This window comes from Pungitius pungitius, chromosome 14 (genome assembly GCF_949316345.1).
Source record: "Pungitius pungitius chromosome 14, fPunPun2.1, whole genome shotgun sequence".
Classification (NCBI taxonomy): Eukaryota; Metazoa; Chordata; class Actinopteri; order Perciformes; family Gasterosteidae; genus Pungitius; species Pungitius pungitius.
In genome coordinates this window covers 10,024,189-10,043,866 of record NC_084913.1, presented here as the reverse complement: position 1 = coordinate 10,043,866, position 19,678 = coordinate 10,024,189, and the positions used below count along the sequence as shown (strand labels likewise).

Sequence of the window (19,678 nt, the reverse complement as noted above, 5' to 3'; positions counted from 1 at the left end):
GTTCTCGTTTCCAGTCATTGTGCTTTCGAGTCTCCCTGCTGACCTTGGAAATATAGACTGCTGATTGTACAGCTAAAAATGGTTGTAAACAATTGATGTTTGGATTAATTGCGTAATTGCTCATGTGCATTGATGGTAACATTAGTTTCCAAACGGTCCATAATAGTGTAGTGTTACAGCACTACGTAGGAAGTGTGACAGTGCGTTTGCTCATTTATTCATCATTCCGCTCATGTTCTCGTGACGCTTTTAGTTGCCGCAGAGCATCTTGGGTATTGTCAGGGCAGCCCTTTGATCTGGCATGTCTTATATCAATCACTACCTAGGGAGTGAGTCAACAAGACCCTGAACGCTCGAGTTACACAACACACACATTCTGTGCTACTGTAGACAACCAAAAAGGTCAGGAGCTTTCAAGGTGAAGTGCAGTCACCATAGAAACCAATGTTAACTCCCCTGTCTCCTAGCAACTCGATGTAGAGTGATGTCAATGGAAAGCATGCTATTTTCTCCGGCTGACAAAATGATGTCACTCCTTTGTGTGTGTGTGTGTGTGAGTAGAGTGGCGGAAAAAAGATGTACGTTTATTTGTATATTCTATATCTCTCCTCTGGGGATAGAGAGTGGGTGGGATGCCGCCAAAAGGCGAGGGTGAACTAAAATAGCTGTCCCAGGATGATGAATCATGAGCCAATTAAGGGTGCTATTATGCTCCTGGTGGCTTTTTATTGGCCTCCCAACCTTCCTCCGAATGATCCTCCGCATAGAAGTTTTCTCTGGTAGTTTGGACAGCGGGATTAGAGTAGATGATGTTGACACACGAGCATCAATTCACTCGTACGTCTTTTGTTTTTCCTGTTATTAGACTCTGTCCCTAAAGAATGATTCCCCTAGTAACTGAATAGGTGTCTATGAAGCCTTTAGGGAAGTCAATGTCCTGCCCAGGAGCACTGTGGAAGTATCTGAGTAGGAAATAAGCCTCCCTTCTTGTCATGCATTTAAATGGCTCTAGATATGGTCATAAAACACAGATCTTAATCCCAGATTGGTCAAAGAAACAACCAGCAACTGCGGTGGATGCAAAATAAGTTTTTTGGGGGGTATGTTCAGAGCCAACTCAAGCGCTGCGCGCTGAGTGAAGGGGGAACCCGAGGAGTGACTGCAGAGAAACAGACCCTTTCCACCACTGTGGCATAGACACAGTAAGAAAGAAGCTTTCCGACAGGATCAGAGCTATAAATAACTGCACGGCAGCACTGCAATATTAGTGGGTGGATTGGGAGAGAACCGTCACTACCTATTTATACACCCAATGCAGTCAAACCTCTTCATCGTAGGTGATTCATAGAGAATACCGGATAGGTTCATGTCAGTTTGGATGGGCTCTATTATGGTCAACATTGTTTGCTTTACTCATTCAGAATTAGGAATTGAATTGAAATGCACATATATATACTATATATATACTATATGCTACAAATTTGCAGACTGCAGTGAAGCTGAGAGGGGGCTAATGTCAAAGTCAGGTAAGGGACTCATCATGCGTCACGTCTTCAGGGATGATCCTGTCTCTCAGCATCCTGCTGCCACCTAGAGGTCAAGAGATGGTTTATGGACGTGAACAAGCACAAAAATGTTGTTCACTAAATTGGCATATTTCCACATTTGTTAAGTTAAAACCACATTTTAGGGAAGAAGGAAGAAGTAAGTATAAAAATGTAATTTGGCATCACACAGCAATCATAGCCATGTGTTCAGGAGTAGTTTCTCTTCTATAGAAAAATACTTTGTAACTGTATTCACAAACATTGATTATTACAGGACTCTATGCATGTGGAGACAGACAGAGGAGTTCTGAGCTGCAAATAAGACCAAAAAAAAATGAACTCAGCAAGACTACATGTTTATTTAGAAGTCACATCAAAGAAAAACTTGCAATAGCCATTCAAGAACAAACTTTTTTTTTCTCTAAATATTCCAGAACCGAAAATATATACGATGAAAGAATCAGCAAATAAAATAATCATAGTTCAAATAAAAACAACGTTCTATCAATAAAATTGTAAAAATGAACGACAAAATGATGACAATATCCCGTCATGGCCATTAGCTTTACACTGCATGGACTTGAGGGGTTATGGATACTCTTCGGTGTCCTGTCCAGTTTTATCTCTTTTTTTTTTGTAGAAAGGACAGCGAGTAAACGCTGGACCTTTCTGATAACCCCCCCCCTCCCCCGGGCATGCATGCTGCAGTCATGCCACACTATAACCATCTCCAAAAATAACCTTAAATGTCAGGGACATTCAGATGCTTGTTTTTTTTTTGTTAAAATTTGACATTTTCATTGAAATCCCCAAAGGACACTGATGATATAAAACAAAGTCTCTGGCATAGTCGAAGGACAAAGAGTCAACTTTAATGAACTGCATTAAAGCTTGCCTGGTTTTGTGTTGTAAGAAACAAGTCATCTTATGACCAAATGTGCCCAAAGCCGAGGCCTATAAAAGATGGATAGGTCACTACCCCGAAAGCAAGTACAGTCAATCTAAGGCTTGATTTAAACATGTCCAATGTGTTGTTTCCAGCATTAATGCCAAGTTATTTTTCCAGGGACTACCTATAAACTTGTCTCCTATTTTCTCCCTGACTTACCCCTTTGAAGCGCTTCCGTGACCAATCCGTTCACAATCACGTCCTTAAAGTGGCAGCCGGCCACGTCTCAGGAGCCACTCCTCCTCCGTCACGCGTAACGACACATGGCCGGAAGGTGCATGTTCCTCACAAGTCACCGAAGTGACACGTTGGCCTTCACGCGGGCTCACCACGCAGACAAGGAATCCACGGTAACGGACGGAGAGTGGGGACAACTGAATTGATTTTTTGGATGAATTGTACGACTTTGTGCTGTTCGGATCATCGCCTTTAAACGCCCCTTTGTGTCCTCTTGAAATGTCAATCCCAGCTCTCCTGCCTCTAGTTACCTAAAAACAACAAAGCGATGTCTATTTTGTGTGACTGACCTTGTCTATTATCACACACGTCTTTGATAACCACATTTTTAAAAAAAAGTGTGGAGCATGCCTTGTGATGTGGTGGAAAGGAGGTGTGTAGTTACAGATGCCCATCAGTGTTACCCGCTGTTTCGGGACGATGTGCCCCGCTACATAAATGAGGAAGTCATTTTAGGAAGCATATTCAGCAAAAGTAGAGCCAGCAAATCACTATTGTCATCGGCAGAGGTCTAAGGTCGTAGGCTGGAGACAGGGAACGGGTGTGGAGGCTGAAGCCCCGAACTTTGCTCACCACTAAGTCTGCGTTGATGGCGTGCAGCGCAATGGGGAGGGGAGGGGGGTGGGGGTGGGGGGGGGGGGCAAAGGAGAGGGGCAGGAGGACACGGGAACGAGCGTCTAAGTCATCCAGGACGAGCGGCTCACGAGTTGTCTGAGGGGACGTGCTCCTCGAAGCCCTCGCTCTCCCTGACCAGCGCCCTCTCCAGGATGACACGCCCCTCCTTGTAGCGCTGACTGTCCTCGGTCGCAAACTCGTAGATCCAACCCAACTTGCTGTTGCAGTTCTTGCAGCTGACGTCCCTCACCATGTGTCTGCCGGTCAGCATCACTCTGTCCTGCACCTCGCTATACTGGAGGTTCACCACCTGTTGAGACACAAGCTCATGTTTTGATCTCGATGCTGGATGGCTGTGCACCGATTCACTTGGGGTGAACGTGGCAGGTAGCGGACGCTGTGGTTCCGTACCTTGTTGAAGAGGAACGCTCGGCCCGTGGCTCCCGTGAAGCGAGTTGAGATAAGCTCAGACCGGTTAGTCAGGATGGTGTCACAGTTGGCGCAGGAGAAGAGGCGAGTTCCGCCAATGTGGTCCAAGAAGATGCGTCCCATGGTCAAATCTCTGGGGTCAACTGGCCAGAGACTATAACAAGACAGAAAAAAATGTATTGTTGGAAAGTTCCAATAAAAACAGGAGTAGACTACAAACAGTAGAGAAACCTAACCCACGGTAGCACAATAACAGGGTTTTAAAAACATTTCTAATCTGGTATCTACGATAACTGCACTTGCTGAAGTTGACCACAAGGAAATAAGGACCAAATGCTTTCTGTTTACTTGTTTTCCTCATCTCTGTCTTGGTCATGCTCATTTTTTTTCTCCCTCATGCTGTGAAATGTTGTGAGGCTTTACTTGGGTTTTGGAAGGATAAACAGCGACTACCCGGGTCTAGAAAACCCACAAATGGAACTTCCATAACCCCCAAACAAACTTAGCAAAAATGCAAAATCTTTTGAATGAGAAAAACATCTAATACGGAAAGAGTAGCATGCATGAATTAGGTTGATTATACAAGTTTCTTATATTTCAATAATAATGTAATACATTTATACATTGAGTGATACATGTCGGTCAACACAATAAAAACCAATTTTAAGTTAATTTGATAACCAGATGTATTCTTTGTTACCCCCTTTTCTGCGTTTAACTAACGTTAAAAGGCCATGACTGTTTTAGTAATGTTTTACCTGCGTTGCTGCAGAAATCCAGGACATTTTTAAAAATTCAAAAAGTCTTAAAGAAAAACCCATTAGGCCTATTGGTGTTTTCTAAACTATATATGAAGGCTTTTGTGACACCTCGTCTTGCCGTTGTTACTCTTTGTTCAGCCGTTGCCGGGTTAAAGTACTTTTAGATCCTGACGTGCCATGAGGATTGTTGACTGTAGGTGGCAGCTGAGCTTCGCATTCTGCTGTAAATAAAAGCCGCCGTGAAGTGTATCCAAACAAACTGTTCAAAAGACACCAACTTTTGACTAACCGCCCACAGGAAACACACCCGCTGCTCCGCCTCGGCGTTTTGAACGTGTTGGCCCAGGAGCCGCGAGCTGTTATATAAAGTTTAAAGCAGCTAACGTTGCATTAGCCGTCGAGCTAAAAAGCTACAACGACGACACGGTGGTGAACAAGGCGAACAACAACAAAAACCTATTCATTCTTCTGAGCTCCACATGACGGCATCTTACCTTTTTATATTTTTGTCCCAGGGCCACAAAATGTCCGCGACAGCGATAATGTCACCGATGATTTTAGCTATATTTTAGACGCACATCTGTTGTTTTTCGCCGTCGTCGTCGCCACTGCTTTGTTTTTCTTTTTCAGCTGTTCCTGTCTGCGCCCCGAGCTGGTATCAACATCCGGTGATGACGTCACGGCGCGTGCTGCAGCGGCCCGCAGGTGCTCCGCCAGGAGGCAGCAGAGAGGGTGAAAACATCATCAAAACAAAACGTCATCGTTGCATGTGGATTGCGTGCATTCAAAGTTTCACTGACTTGCAAGAGTATCGGCGGGAAAATGTTATCTTAAATTAGACGTTTCATCAGCTTTGATTTCCTTGCTAGCAAAAAAGATCTGCCCTGACTCTTGAGTTAACAGGAATATCAAAGAGGAATAGCAAAGTGGGTGGTTTTGGTGCAAGGGCGTAACCATGTTTTAGACATTGGGGGGGGTCCAAATGAATACCCTTGTAGTGCATTGCCTACAATTCTATATTTATAGATGAACATTTGCACATTTCCAACATAGTTTCGAGGACTACATTGACCTTCATGATCTACCATTTAATATTCTGCTTTTACGAAGCTACTCGTTTTATTTGCTTACACATTTATCTCGGTATCAAGCTCGGCTGCTGGCCCAGTTTTCTCCGCTTTTTAGGTAACCTCAAATCCTCCATTACTCTACCTCCTCTCCCACAAGTTAACTAACGTTACTTTCTTTGCTCTCAACTGACTGGTGAAAAAAAGTGATGGGTAACCATGACAACGCCGGATGCAAGTTGGTTTCAAACAAAATCACACAAGTGTAGATTTACACACTTTTTCTTAACAAACGGAAATGAATTGAAAAGAAATAAGACATAACAAGAGGCCGATCCATTGACAGGGTTCATAAAAGGAGAACCTATATTTTTACAAATGTTCTGCTATATATTGGGACCCCCTCCCCAAAGAATGCGTGGTTATACGCCCTTGTTGACGTATATCTATTTGGTGCAATATTATGAACGTGTTCAGCTGCTTGATGGAAATCAGACAACTCCATAACATCAAGATAACTTAACTCCAAGGGTCAGGGTATCACTAAAGCTAATCTTAGGGCAAACTCATTAAGTATTTAGCAATCTAATCTGATCACATCTCCAAAACTGAACCAACCCAGTTTCACTAAATTGCTGGTTGTTAACGTATAATTATATAACTATATATCTTGTGAATATTGCAGCACTAGCATAACTTGATGTTAAAGAGCAAAACATTAAAGATGTGTTGAAGTCAAATTGGGCACTAGCATTTTATCCTTCTGATTTAATTATTCTGTCAATATGAATAATGACGTATTACTCTGTAAAAAAAAAAAGATAACCAGAGCTTAAGAGGCAGAGCATGTATGGTTGTTTGAGTTCATTCCACTCAAATGCTTTTTGACCCTGCCTCGTGGCTGCTTTCCCTGCAGGTGTTGCAGGTCTAACGAAGGGTCATCAGGGGATTGGATTGACCTGAGGCGATCAGTACCCCTGGCAGCACATCGGCCCTTTATGCCACAGCCTTGTGTTAAAAACCTTCTTGTGTTGGGGGTGGCCTTCCTGACACCCCCTTTTGTATTTAAGATTATTGTTCTGTTCCACACTATACAACTCACTACTAAGATTATGGACATACCCAGGTTTGTTTAAGTTGTCTTTTAGCTTATTTAAAGAAAATAAATATTTACTTGGTTGTGCGTGTCTGCCTCTTTTGTCATGGCCTTGCAGTCTGGTTCCTGACCTTATCGACAATGTAGATGTTAGAAAACTAAGAAACAAAAAAAAAAAACTTAAAACAGCAAGTTAAAAAAGTAACATCTGGTCGATATGATTTAAAGTTGTCAATTAGAATGGTATTTCATGATCATTTTATTTGAATATTAGGACAAACAGGATTACTGTCTAGCTGTTAACATGCAGAAACAAAAATATGATGGTGGTGTGATTCACAAAGGGAGGTGTGTTTACACCCAATGAACGTACTATGCATATGTGCCTTATCATTTCTTACAGTAATAGCAATAAACTCAGTTGGTTTGTCAGTTTTGTCCGTTGATAGACATTGACAAATAAATACAGAGATAGTGAGCTGGTGGTATGACTTGGAATTTGTCTGATTGTTATCCAAATAATCTGATAAGAGGGACATACGACAATAAACAACACAATTTTATTTCTTTTTACACAAGGTTTTTAGCCATTATAAAACACTGGGCCACTTTTCCCCTCCCCACACCGGCTGAACAACGGAGCCTCAGTGAGGAAGGCTCTCGGTATCTTCACCATGACTAGATCGGCACTTATCATCCTGGCAGCCCTTGTTGGTTCCTGCGCTCAGTTCACAGGTTGAGTACAGAAAATGCCTATATTCATATTTATTGTTTGTACTGAATCATTTAATATTCCTTATTTAAGTGAAAGATACAACTGTACTTATGAGATTGTTACAGGATTATTGGATTTTGGTTACATTTCTGTCTATTTTTGCTGATATGCAAATGCATTAAAATAAAAAAATCAAGTTAAGTCATCATTCAAATATTCTGCATTGAACTCATTGAATAATGCAAATGATAAGAAACATTTTAACAAGAACTTGGCCCTCCATCTACAAATATCCTTTTTTTTAAATGTATCAAGTTTAAAGCTGCAAGATTTGAGGGGAAACAGATTTAAAGGAGGATGAACATTTTGTTGTTACCGTCTAACTTTTATGCTCAACAGTCAACTTTAACCCTTTGTACAAATTAGAAGAGATTTAATTTAAGATCGAAATGTTCCCTCTTTGCCCAAGCGTATTCCAGTCATTTTTCTTCTATTGTCACATTTAGATGCTGTCAACGTGGATGTAAGAAAAAATAAACTATCAACAGAGAAGGTACAGTGTAACAGGATGTAATAATAACACACTGTGTGTTGTATCGATGACAGTCTGAGGATTTGTTCTTTTGTGCTACAGACTGAAAGCTACATGTCCATACTCTGCTCGCCGATACCTGCCCCCTTATCCACATCCTCTTCAGGTACCACAATCATCAACAATCATATTAATCTGACTTAAACGTCGTTCGGATTTCAAGTCTCCTTTCTTCCTGTCCGTCAGTTCATACTCTCAGACCTGAAGACATCTCAGCGGTTCATGTCTTGGGAACTCCTCTCTTACACAGGTACACAGACGGAAATTCTATGCGCATATACTTGGGAAATACACAAAGGTGGCGCCTTGACTGAGTTACCTCACAGAGGAAGCTAATATTCTAAAACCGTAATTGACTCACAATTACTCAGGAAAACATGTCCGTCTTCTTCATTAGGGATGAAGCCTCCAGAGTCGTCAGTAGAGTTGCTGGTAAGTCCATGCCTCTCAAATACTGAGGGTTTACAAACAAGTAGAAATTAAGTGTAGAGTGAGCTAAAAGGCAATTTGGTGTTAGAAAATAGTAAATATACTGTATATCTATCTAAGACAAGACATTTTAATGCTTTGTCCACAACAGTAGGTATCAACACCAACAGTATGCTGCTGAATGTAAATGGCGTAGTTCAAGTTCGCCGTCAGGACTTGCCAGACACAGCGCCTTTGTAGTAAAGGTTTTTAGAATCCGGTTGTCCAGATTTGGATTGTTTATCTTTAAAGATAAGATAAGGGGGCAAAAAACGCTGGTTGTTGACCTTCATTTCATATAAAAGTAGGCAAAAGTTGCACATGAGTAGAAGCGTCTTGTTTTACGCCTTTACGGTCTGATTGTAAAGTATCTTACACACTGGAGTTGGATTGTGTCTGTGTGTGTTGAGTAGAGCTGGTGTCAATGTTTAACTCTGAAGTCATCACCCAACACGTGGATCCGACCTCCGTGCAGCCCAGGTAACACACACACACACACACACACACACACACACACACACACACACACACACACACACACACACACACACACACACACACTCACACTGATGAGGATATTACTACTGGTGGGTTATGTGTATGTGTGTGTTGCAGAAGCTTATTGAAGGAAGCTGAGGAACTGTCCGTCTCCCTTTCAAATCAGGTACACATTAACCCGGTCATAACAATTGAGAGCAAGAACAACTTTTGTAAATTGTACTCTCTGCACTGCAGAGGGTCGACTAAAGTCAAAAGAGTCTAAAAGGCCATTGCAATCAAGTCCTGAGTCAAGCGCTAAGTTTCCCAAACAAGTCATAATGCGCATATCACTAAATATTTGCTCTTTGCCTATCCGTATGCTTATTGTAATCACTTTTTTTAAGGCCAACGAATTGATCATAGGTAAATAGGTAAGACGAGGCACTAGGGTTCAAGTTCAAGTTAAATTGAAAAGTATTTTTTTGTTTTTTTGACTGTAATCCGGCCCGTGCAGCAGACAGACTGGAAGCTTGTGCTGCTGTTGGTCCCGGCAGATTCCACATGTGCCTGTTCATCCCACGTAAGATGCATAACTACAATTAAATTGTGTGTTTGATGTAGCAAACGTACCAGTTAAGAGGATGTTACGAGTTTACAACTGTTTCTTTTACTCTTCAGGTTGCGGCAGATGTTGATGCTGTAGTCCAAGAAGTGGAAGCAGCTCTGCAGTTGCTACAGAAAAAGGTATTTGTTCTTTTTGTTCAATAAAGTTGCTCCATGAACAGTGATTAAATTGCCGGGTGTACGTTCACAGCTGCATCACACTTTGGTTCACGTCGTGGTCTGGAGCTCAATTCATCAGGAGAAGTGAGTGTTTTGAATGTTTAATCTAGCAAAATACCTGATATCTGATAAACATAATATATTTATTCATTTATTTTGACTTAATAGAAGACCTTTTCTTATGTATTATATATGTATATATATATATATATATATATATAGTACCAGTCAAAGGTTTGGACACTTCTCATTGAATTGAATGAGATTCTATTGTGTTGTGATACTGTTTGTCATAAAATGCAGGTGGCAGTGATGAGTTTCATTTTGATTTTGTAGCAGATGTCAGTGTATGAGGAATGAAAGCATAAACTGGCGATTACGTAAAGCGACTCTTCTGAAAATGCTGCAGGTAAAATCCATGAATAAAAATGTTGGCTCATCTGAGTCATCTATGCATTATTTACTTGCTAGACACACATCCATTTGTCTTGTCTTCAGGAATCTCTAAGTGATGTCTTGGAAAATCCAGAGTGGCACGGTGGAAGCGCAGACTTCACTGCTGTGTTGCAGCCGCAGCCAGTTATCCTTGAACCCATATCAGATTCTGTAAGTAAAGAAAATGATTTCCCGACACCAGTTGTAATCAACAATACTGATGACTCTAAATTATGGCACGCAGTATCAATGCATGAAAGACGTAGCGTGGCTAATGTGTAACCAGCATGTATTGTGTTTCCTTGTAGGAGGATACAGCGTCTGACCTCAACCAACTAGCTGTTCAGCTGTGGACAAACATCGTAAGTTCTTCTTACTCAAAGTCCTTAATATTAATTACAGGGTAGTTTACAGTATGTGTGCATCAGCATTTATAGATCCATATGTAGTTCTGACATTAATATTGTCCCGCTCCTGCTTTTTTCCCCTCCTGCTTTCCTCTCTCTCTGTCCGTACAATAAAAGGCCAAATGATAAAAACTTAATCCCTAAAAAAATCATTTGAAAATGAGGAAACAGCTAAAACGTCTAATCTCTGAAAGCAAAAGAAAGATGAAACAATGATAAATTGAACGTTTATAACTCTGTGTGAGATTAGATAGGAGATGTAAAGATTAACTTGATGAGATTGCTCTATGGGAAGACTGCTCATTCTGCATGAATATATATATATATGCATGAGCAAGAATGATGTAACAGCATGACCCCCACTTGAACCCGAGATATTAACCAATCGGAACATTTCATCTTCCAGCTTCAGCCATCGACGGGTGAGGCAGAGGTCAAGGACCCGGGTGTCATAACCTTCCCCTGCCCCACCCAGGTGAGGAAGGGCCTCACATAACACTTTCTGCAGAGACATATTTCAGTACAAAGATGTAATCATGATTTAATCTGATGCTACGGTTTGAACCGCAACTTTCTTTTCACCCCTCATCCCAGGAACGACCGTTCCTGCGCACAAACAAAAATTCCCCCACTGAAAACAGAGGCAAAGTTTACAGCCAGGCCTCTACACTAGTTGATCCTGTAAGTTCTTCCAGTCAAGTGGCAACACATTAAGTCCAGTTAAACTTAGTCAAATGTCTTGTATGTTTTTCAGGTCATGGGTACTGAGATCCCTTGCACAGACCGCAGTCCGTCTCCTGCAATCCCCAATTCAGGTAGGTACCTTTTTGCTCTTATTCTGTTTGTGTGTTTTTTGGGAAATGTAGTTCAATCCAACCGCTTCATTCTCGGTGTAGTTCATGAACTCCGACCTGGAGATGTCAAGGTCGTGGCAGCAGTCGGCGACTCCCTGACAGTGAGTGTTACCCTTTCCCTGCTTCTCTCCGACCAATCAAAACCTTCTACGCTGGTCGCGTGATGTCATATCTGCTGTTTTGCTGCAGGCGGCCAATGGTGTGGGCGCCAAGACCGACAGCCTTCTGTTAGTTATTACTGAGTACAGGGGACTGTCGTGGAGGTGGGTTAAGCTAAAGTACACCTTTGTTCTAATAGTGATAGTATGGGAAAATATTAACAATTCATGTGGTAATTCATGAGCTGCATTTGAAACTAACAAATTGTTTCTTCAATTTGCAGCATTGGTGGTGATGAAAACATTACCACTGTGACCACTCTGCCAAGTATGTCAACTTCTTATTTATTAAGACATTCAAATGCAAAAGCTTGGCCTAAAATGTAAAGACATAAGGTTTATCTAATCAAATATTAGATGTCCATCATTGGCCAATTGTACCACTAACTATACCAACTGCTGATTTGAATCACCATCATTAGGCTTCTGCAGTCCTCCTTTTTATGTCTCAGTCCCCTGAATAAGTTATGTATTTTAATGATGACTTTGATTATACATTTTATAATTTTACATCTGCAATAGCCTTTCATAAAATGATTCAGAAATACACCAGAGGTTTTTAATTGTTGATTTCAAAAGCACTTCAGAAATCCAATAAGTGGTTTGGCAAAAAAAGACATATGTTTGCTTTTTCTAATCTTTCCTGTGTATGTGGTGTGCAGACATCCTGAGGGAGTTTAACCCCTCCGTGACTGGCTTCTCAGAGGGGCAGGGTAACGAAGACTCTCCTAAAGCCTTCCTCAATCAGGCTGTGGCAGGAGCCAACAGTGGGTCAGTGACAATATTAGTGTTATTTACACCTACTTAACCCTTTTAATCTTTATAAATAAAACGTCAGCAGAACTTGGAGAGCACAAAAACACAATAGTTTTACTATCAACCCTTTCTACTTTTAGTGACATGGTGCAACAGGTGCTTGTACTTGTGGACAAAATGAAAAATGATCCGGTAAGGCACTGGTAAACTACGGTAAAAACATCATCAGCATTGTATTCCATTCTTTTTTCAATGAACTGAATATTGACCTCTTATCTCCTTCACAGCGTATTGACTTTCACAACGATTGGAAAGTGATCACCATGTTTATTAGTGGCAATGACCTATGTGACTTCTGCACAGACAGCGTGAGCGCTACTTAAGCTTTTTGCAATCATTTCTTGGTTGTACTTTCTTTGTCAAAATGCTTGTCTTTGTCCCCATGAAAATGCTGATCTGCTTTGTATAATCTCGTATTATCTTCAAAAAATATAGATGTACAATCCGATGACATTTCCATAAAACCCTGATAATCTAAGCGTTTACAAACAATTTGTTTAAAATGCCAGAAAATACAGAAAAATGGCCGTCACAATTTTACCAGAAATCAAAGTGACTTTTCAAAAACTTTGCTTGTTTTGATCCTCACTGCAAAAACATCATAAATGTGTAAGAAACCCCTTAAATATGTCATGGATCTTGTGTACTTGCACAGGTTTTGTTCTCACCCAGGAATGTGGTGGCTCATATCGGCCGAGCTCTAGACATACTGCATAGAGAAGTAGGTTTTTTGTCAATTGCAATTTTAAAGTCATGAGCCCAATGACTTTCAATCTACAAACGTTATGCTCTGGATCATCTAGGTGCCTCGTGCCATTGTCAATCTGATAGAGCTGTTAGACATTGTTCCACTGCGTGATCTGCACAGCGATAAAGCGTTGGGCTGTCCAACCTGGTTTGTAAAGTCAGTGATTTTTTTATTTTGCTTATGTAAAACAAAAACAAACTGACCAAGTTATTCTTTAACGGTTCGGATGTTTTTTTTCAGTTTAGTTTGCCCCTGTGTACTTAAGCCTAAAGAGGGATCTGCTGAACTCCAGAAAGTCAAAGACTTCAATAAAGCCTATCAGGTAGCCAGCAAAAGAAAGCTTTTTATCTTTTTATTATTAGGTTTTTAAGCACTTTACTATTATGTTTTAGCATCTACTGCATTGTTTATATAACTTGCTCTAGTTTAATTCCAATGTATTGTCTATATGCCCTTGTGTGGAATGTGAAGCATCATTTCTTGTATGAAAAGGGCTTAATATGTCACTCAAAGGTCAGACTTGTCTTTTATCTCTGTCTCTGTCTTTCTGTCCAGCGCGCTATGGGACAGCTAATAGACTCCGGGCGGTATGACACTCATGCCAACTTCACTGTGGTGCTGCAGCCTTTCCTCAGGGAGGTTTTCCTCCCCAAGCTAGAGGTAACAAACACACCTGAAACGTTCCATATTCTTAATTAAGTTTTTATTCCTGAATATATTTGTGTATTTTTAATGTATTTATTCCTTTTCTTTTTAAAAGAATGGCCGGCCAGATCGCTCTTACTTTTCACCTGACTGTTTTCATCTGAGCCAGAAAGCTCACACTGTCATGGCTCGGGCTCTTTGGAACAACATGGTGGGATTTGCTTTATTATTTAAAAATGTCCTGCTATTGCATTTAGGGGTGTTTGGTGTTTATTTCTGTTGTAAAGATACACAATTATTCACTGACTCTCACAACCTCTAGTTGGAGCCAGTGGGAAACAAGACCGTTACACAAGACTTCTTATCTGGCATCGATCTGAAGTGTCCCTCTAAGGTGAGTGAAAAACAACGTTCTTTATAATGCGGTTGTTATCATTTTTGTGAACTGACATGTTTTTGATTATTTCTTTATGAGACCAACCCATTTTTTAGAACTGCTGTCAACAGCAACTACACCTTTCCAGGCCCTCCCCCCTCTCCTCCTCCTCCTACAGTAGGTCATAGTTTCTTTTTTATATACTCAGCACATCTATCAAATGGCATGCAATTATTGTTCATTGTTGCATAACGCCCAAACTATAAATCCCTAAAACATGTCATTCCGTAGAATTGGGGCAGTGACTTTTCCTGCATTAACACAGCTCCGTCCAACTCAGTGCCCACTTCAGGTAAACATTGCATAGTGTCACTAATACCTGAAGGAAAATTTGAGAGGTCCGATGTAAAATGAGCTCGTGTTTGTATTTTAGCTCACAGGTTACGACCAGCAGACATCAAAGTGGTGGCTGCCGTGGGAGACTCTTTAACGGTATGTTTGTAACCAAGAACCAAAGATGTGTCTTTATTTTAAAATGGTCTTAATTCAAGGCGCACACATTATGCTTGGCCTAAGACTTTTGGTTTTACCCCACAGGTTTGATATGATGTATGTATTAATCCTTATTTCTTTTTGTTTCATATTATGCCTGTAAAGCCATATTATGTTTTCCAATCGGTTACTTCACACTTCATTTATCTGCACAAATGATGCACTAATTATTGATAGAGATGGAATAGATTAGTTTGGGAAAATAAAAGAGCGTAATATCATTTTGGTTTAGCATTTTCTTTTCTTGTGCATTGTTGCCTACACACCACTTCAGAAAATCTGAAAATATTCTCATATTTGGAATTATTTGTAGTTTAGAGAGCATATTAATGAAATGGGTCACAGATCTATCTCTGTTTTTTTTTAATGTAGACTGGCTTTGGTGCAAAGGCAAACAGTCTACTTGGGCTAAGAACAGAGTTCAAAGGGGTGTCATGGAGGTGAGATACTGCACACAATCTACATGCACAATGCATACGTGTACATTGCATTATGATCATTTTATTTATTTTGTTTTTTATTAAAAGCATTGGAGGAGACAAAACTCTTGAAACTGTCACAACACTACCTAGTAAGTCCTCATTATAGCTCTGTTGTTGAATCGTGCACAACAGAACCACTAGATGGCAGGTTTGGACTGTAACTGTATTTTGTGCAGTCATGTTCATAATTTTTCACATCAGATATCCTTAAGAAGTTCAATCCTAACATCAAAGGGGCTTCAAAGGGACAAGGGCAAAAGCAGACTGGCTTCAACATGGCTGTATCAGGAGCTAAAATAGCGTGAGTAGCGTGAGTTTAAAATTTCTTTTTTGTTGATCACATTTTATGTTTTAAGCATTTTGTCATCCTGTAAAATCTCACACAGAGAAATTCCAGGGCAGATCCGACGGCTGATTGACACCATGAAGAATGACTCTGTGAGTTTAATATGCGGCTCCATACTAAAACATCCACTGATGTTGTTTTTTGACCCAAATGCGATGTGCAACAAAGTGTTTTTTTTTAAATGATCTCTTCCTATTGTTCTTATCCTTTCTCCGCTGTTTCATCAAAAATAGACTTTGGATTTTGAGAACGACTGGAAGCTGGTGACCCTCTTTATAGGAGGCAATGACCTGTGTCAGTACTGCAATGATCGGGTGAGTTGCTTTAAGAAGTAGCCACAAAGCAGGATGATCCAGTGGGTGAAGGACATTTTCAAAGCACCCCTCCGGGTCAAAAGAGTCTCCTGCCATGTCACAGTGGCCACGCACCCCACCGTTTTGTGTGATGCCCTGTGTAGGGCCGTCTCATGATATCACTGTCCAAACGGCACCGTGCACTGGAGCTGAATAATCCGAGCTTTGTGAGCAGCCCTCCCCTAATTGTTTTATTGTGTCAGAGTAAGATGAGAGCAGACATGGTCTCTTTTCAATGAGCACATTCTGTCACACAAAACACCCAGCCCCCCCTCTTCTAGCACGGCCTCTGTCTGCATGAAACAAGCACACGAGGCACAGTGACAGGCCTTGTTCTCCAAGAGGCATAAACAACGCAGAGGTCAACCCGAACCCTCTTCATCCTGTCTCTCATAAGCACTCCCCTCTTCATCCTCTCTTCCTATCTCCTCTCTCATTTTGCTTCCATTTTGTTTCGTTTTTCATCTCCCCCTCTGTCCATTACTCCCCTCGCAGCGTAGTCTGTCTTTTAAAGTGCGTGCTTTGAAGCAGAATATCAAAGCACAGCATCAATTAAGGATGAGCTCTGAGACTGTGAAAGTGACAGCTTAGAGTTGGTTGTTGCTCGTGCGCTCATACATGTTGCATGGAGTCGGCTCTTTGGTTGATTTGCACTTTTTAGCAACAAACTTGGGCAGTTTCCCTTTTAATGGGCCTTAATTGACCTGCTCGTCTGTGGCCACAACACAGACTCATGTTCACTCCTGATTAATGAAACGCTTTGAGCTGTCTGTGTAATTCTATCATTCTATTTTTCTGAAAACCACAGGTCTCTTTGTCACCTCAGAACTACAGCCGTCATTTGATGACGAGCTTGGATATGCTTTACAAGGAGGTAAAATAATAACTGTTCGTTATTAAATATTTGAATGGACGACAAGATGCATCGTTTCATCTCCGAGATTAAAAGAGGTTTACATTTTCTTGTCTTCTGGCTGTAGGTTCCCAAGATGATTGTCAACATCTTAGAGATCCTGGAAATTGAAGGCCTTCGCAGGCTCAAAAAGGATAGCCTGGGGTGCAATGTGTTACAAAAGTACGCCCGATCGACCCAAACATGCCAAATCAATTCTACATGGATTAAGACCACATAGTCCAAGACAAATTGATTCTTTGAATAAACAACACATTGATCTAATTCCCAGTCAGTCCAGCAGATAAATACAGCTGGTGTTTATTAAAGAATACCTTATCTGTGAATCAATAAGCCAGGCTCTTCAATTGATTATCGCTTTGTTTTCACACCTGGTCCTTAGGTTTGTCTGCCCATGCTTCTTGTTACCAGGAGAGGATTCCCCAGAGCTGGCTGAAATGAAACGGATCAATCGAGAACTACAGGTTAACAGACTGGATCTATGTGACCATCATCTAATTAAAGTCCCTTGTCCACCTTCAAAATGGGATTTGCCTATCGTTATTTCACTCACACTGAAGTTTATCTGTGCTTACACTGAATCTGAATTTTGAAACTACACAAACACACAAATATCACATTTTATTTGGGAAGCAGTCATAATCCAGACTTATTTGAACTTATCTGACCTTACTTTCAGATCGAGACGGAAAAATTGGTGTACGGAGGCCGCTATGCTGGGAGAGAGGACTTTGCAGCAGTTGTGCAGCCCTTTTTTAGGAACTCCATTCTTCCTCTCAACGCTGTAAGTCTTCTGTGCAGCCCTGAACCTCCATTCCCCTCGACCTATACAAACATACACACTAGCTTTGGTACAGCAACAAACCCTTGATGTTGTTTTATTTCCTCTCCAGGACGGCAAACCCGACACCACCTACTTCTCTGTGGACTGCTTCCACTTCAGTGAACGAGGACACGCTGACATGGCTACAGCTCTCTGGACTAACATGGTGAGTCCGGCAGGGTGGCCGATTAATGGATAACTTTTTGACAGAGGAAGGTTAAAGAGAAGTCCATGTGTGGGAAATAAGGAAATCGGCCCCTGGGCGAAGACATGGAAAGGCCCCATGGCCTCCCCTGCACAGGAGTAAGACAACAACTTAATGGTTGTTTAGTCTATTTTTGTTGGTGCCTTTATCGTGTTCTAAATCCCTGTTGTGTTGTTGTGTTTCATCTTGTGGTCATTTTGATTTGTATTTGTATTTGTTTTGCACGTTACCATAGTCATTGTGAGTCTGTTTGTGTCTCTATGTGATTGTTGAGTTCTTTCTTTTTGTGTGTTTTTATGGTTGTTTATGTGTGTTTGTGGTCATCTTTTCCTGGTTGAAATGTCTCATTTTGAGGGACATTTTGCAACACTTGTTGCCCCTGGGCCTGTGCCTGCGAGGGCCATTTAGTAATTCATCCATGTCTACATCTCTCTGCAATTTAGTCATGGTCTGAGCACAAATGTCCTCTGTTTTTCCCTGTAGTTGGAACCAGTGGGTAAAAAACAGACATACAACAACTTCACAAATACCAGAAATAGCATAAAGTGTCCCACTGAGGTGAGAAAGCAGCCACACAAGCACTTTTCACCTGCTGCAACTGACCCACTTGAGATTTATCCGTACTTTTCGTGCATATTTGCAATAAAGGTTCTTAAAATGGGTGTGATTAAAAAGAAAACCTTTTTTCCCATGTGCAATCCAGGAGCATCCTTACATCTTCACAAAAGTTAACAGCGTGGTCATTTGCAATGAAAATGTGCCAGTGTGGCTCGCTGCTGTGCTGGCCGTAACAGGTCTTCTGATTGGCTGGGCTGTCACCTGGCTCTTCCTCTCCTGCAGCGCCAAGAGAAGGAAGCAGGCCATGTCGTCGGCAGAAGAGATGAAGGGCACCGTTTTTTAATGAAGGTGCAACATATTGTTTGTTTTTTGTTGCACTGGACAAACCAAGACGATAACTAACAAAACAACATTTCAATATTCAAAATGATTCCGGTAATAATGAGGCCGTTTTCTCGCAATTAAACGTTAAGCCTTGACCAAGTGACCAATGTTTTAGCTGGTCTTAAAACTAGACACAAATCAAACAGTAGATGTTATGTGAAAAAGTAAAGGCTGAAATGATTGGCTACACCTTGACTTAATAGTGCTGTTATAATTGTATTAAACGGTCTAAGGATAGACTGATAGACAGTAAAGCCCATTTAGGCAAATGAAATTGGACTTACAGTTAAATACAGTTGACATTTAAGATGAAAACGTATTTGAAAGTGCTGTCATACTTTCAGCCAGAATATTCAGAGTTGTGGAGTGCACTTCATGGATGGAAAGATGAGTATTATGACTAGTGTGCGGATTTTTGCCTTGCTCAATTCTTGGAAATGGGTAATGTAATCCTTTATGTAATGTAATCCTTTATGATTTCTTTTTTTTATAATACCTTTAATACTGAAAGTTTTTTATTGTATTTGGGAATAAATTATTTGCAATCATTCATATAAACTGGGATCAGTCATGATTGTTGAAGCGACATTCAGACAGTCGGACAAATAATTAATATTATCCCCAACATATACAATGGTACATTACACATTTATGCATCTCTAATAATAATAAATAAACGCTTAGCCTGTAACTCTTACAGAGCGGATTATACTGCTCATGCTTGTCATAATTAAAGAAGATTTCACAAAAAAGACATCTAATAATTTGTTCTAAACTCACGCTTTTAACTATTACATTTAGATTCGTCCTCTGCAGGATCTAAATACTTTTTCTTTCAGTTGTACTATAATCTGTGCTGGACGGCATTTCAATTTTAAATTGAA

The 19,678-nt window shown here is 40.8% G+C and overlaps 2 protein-coding genes across 2 annotated transcripts; one reads left to right on the top strand and one right to left on the bottom strand.

Annotated features, from left to right (window-relative positions):
- Positions 1-1,887: 1,887 nt before the first annotated feature.
- On the bottom strand, positions 1,888-5,211 carry LOC119228015 (protein yippee-like 5). The gene is made up of 3 exons (XM_037487273.2): positions 5,033-5,211; positions 3,760-3,931; positions 1,888-3,658 (listed from the first exon to the last, which is right to left on the bottom strand). The coding sequence occupies exons 2-3, from the start codon at positions 3,898-3,900 to the stop codon at positions 3,434-3,436; spliced, it is 366 nt and encodes a 121-aa protein (XP_037343170.1). The 5' UTR covers positions 3,901-3,931; positions 5,033-5,211; the 3' UTR covers positions 1,888-3,433.
- A 2,098-nt stretch (positions 5,212-7,309) lies between these two features.
- On the top strand, positions 7,310-19,524 carry LOC119228077 (phospholipase B1, membrane-associated-like). The gene is made up of 43 exons (XM_037487377.2): positions 7,310-7,436; positions 7,923-7,969; positions 8,051-8,114; positions 8,195-8,258; positions 8,406-8,440; positions 8,890-8,956; positions 9,092-9,140; positions 9,471-9,536; positions 9,635-9,700; positions 9,771-9,823; positions 10,076-10,148; positions 10,238-10,345; positions 10,483-10,536; positions 10,988-11,056; positions 11,176-11,262; positions 11,336-11,396; positions 11,478-11,536; positions 11,625-11,698; positions 11,818-11,861; positions 12,256-12,364; positions 12,490-12,541; positions 12,637-12,717; positions 13,065-13,130; positions 13,213-13,313; positions 13,398-13,479; positions 13,713-13,817; positions 13,918-14,013; positions 14,125-14,196; positions 14,278-14,355; positions 14,470-14,530; positions 14,612-14,670; positions 15,103-15,170; positions 15,258-15,301; positions 15,414-15,513; positions 15,599-15,650; positions 15,792-15,872; positions 16,720-16,785; positions 16,892-16,986; positions 17,207-17,288; positions 17,504-17,608; positions 17,718-17,813; positions 18,336-18,410; positions 18,556-19,524. The coding sequence occupies exons 1-43, from the start codon at positions 7,376-7,378 to the stop codon at positions 18,751-18,753; spliced, it is 3,225 nt and encodes a 1,074-aa protein (XP_037343274.2). The 5' UTR covers positions 7,310-7,375; the 3' UTR covers positions 18,754-19,524.
- Positions 19,525-19,678: the final 154 nt, after the last annotated feature.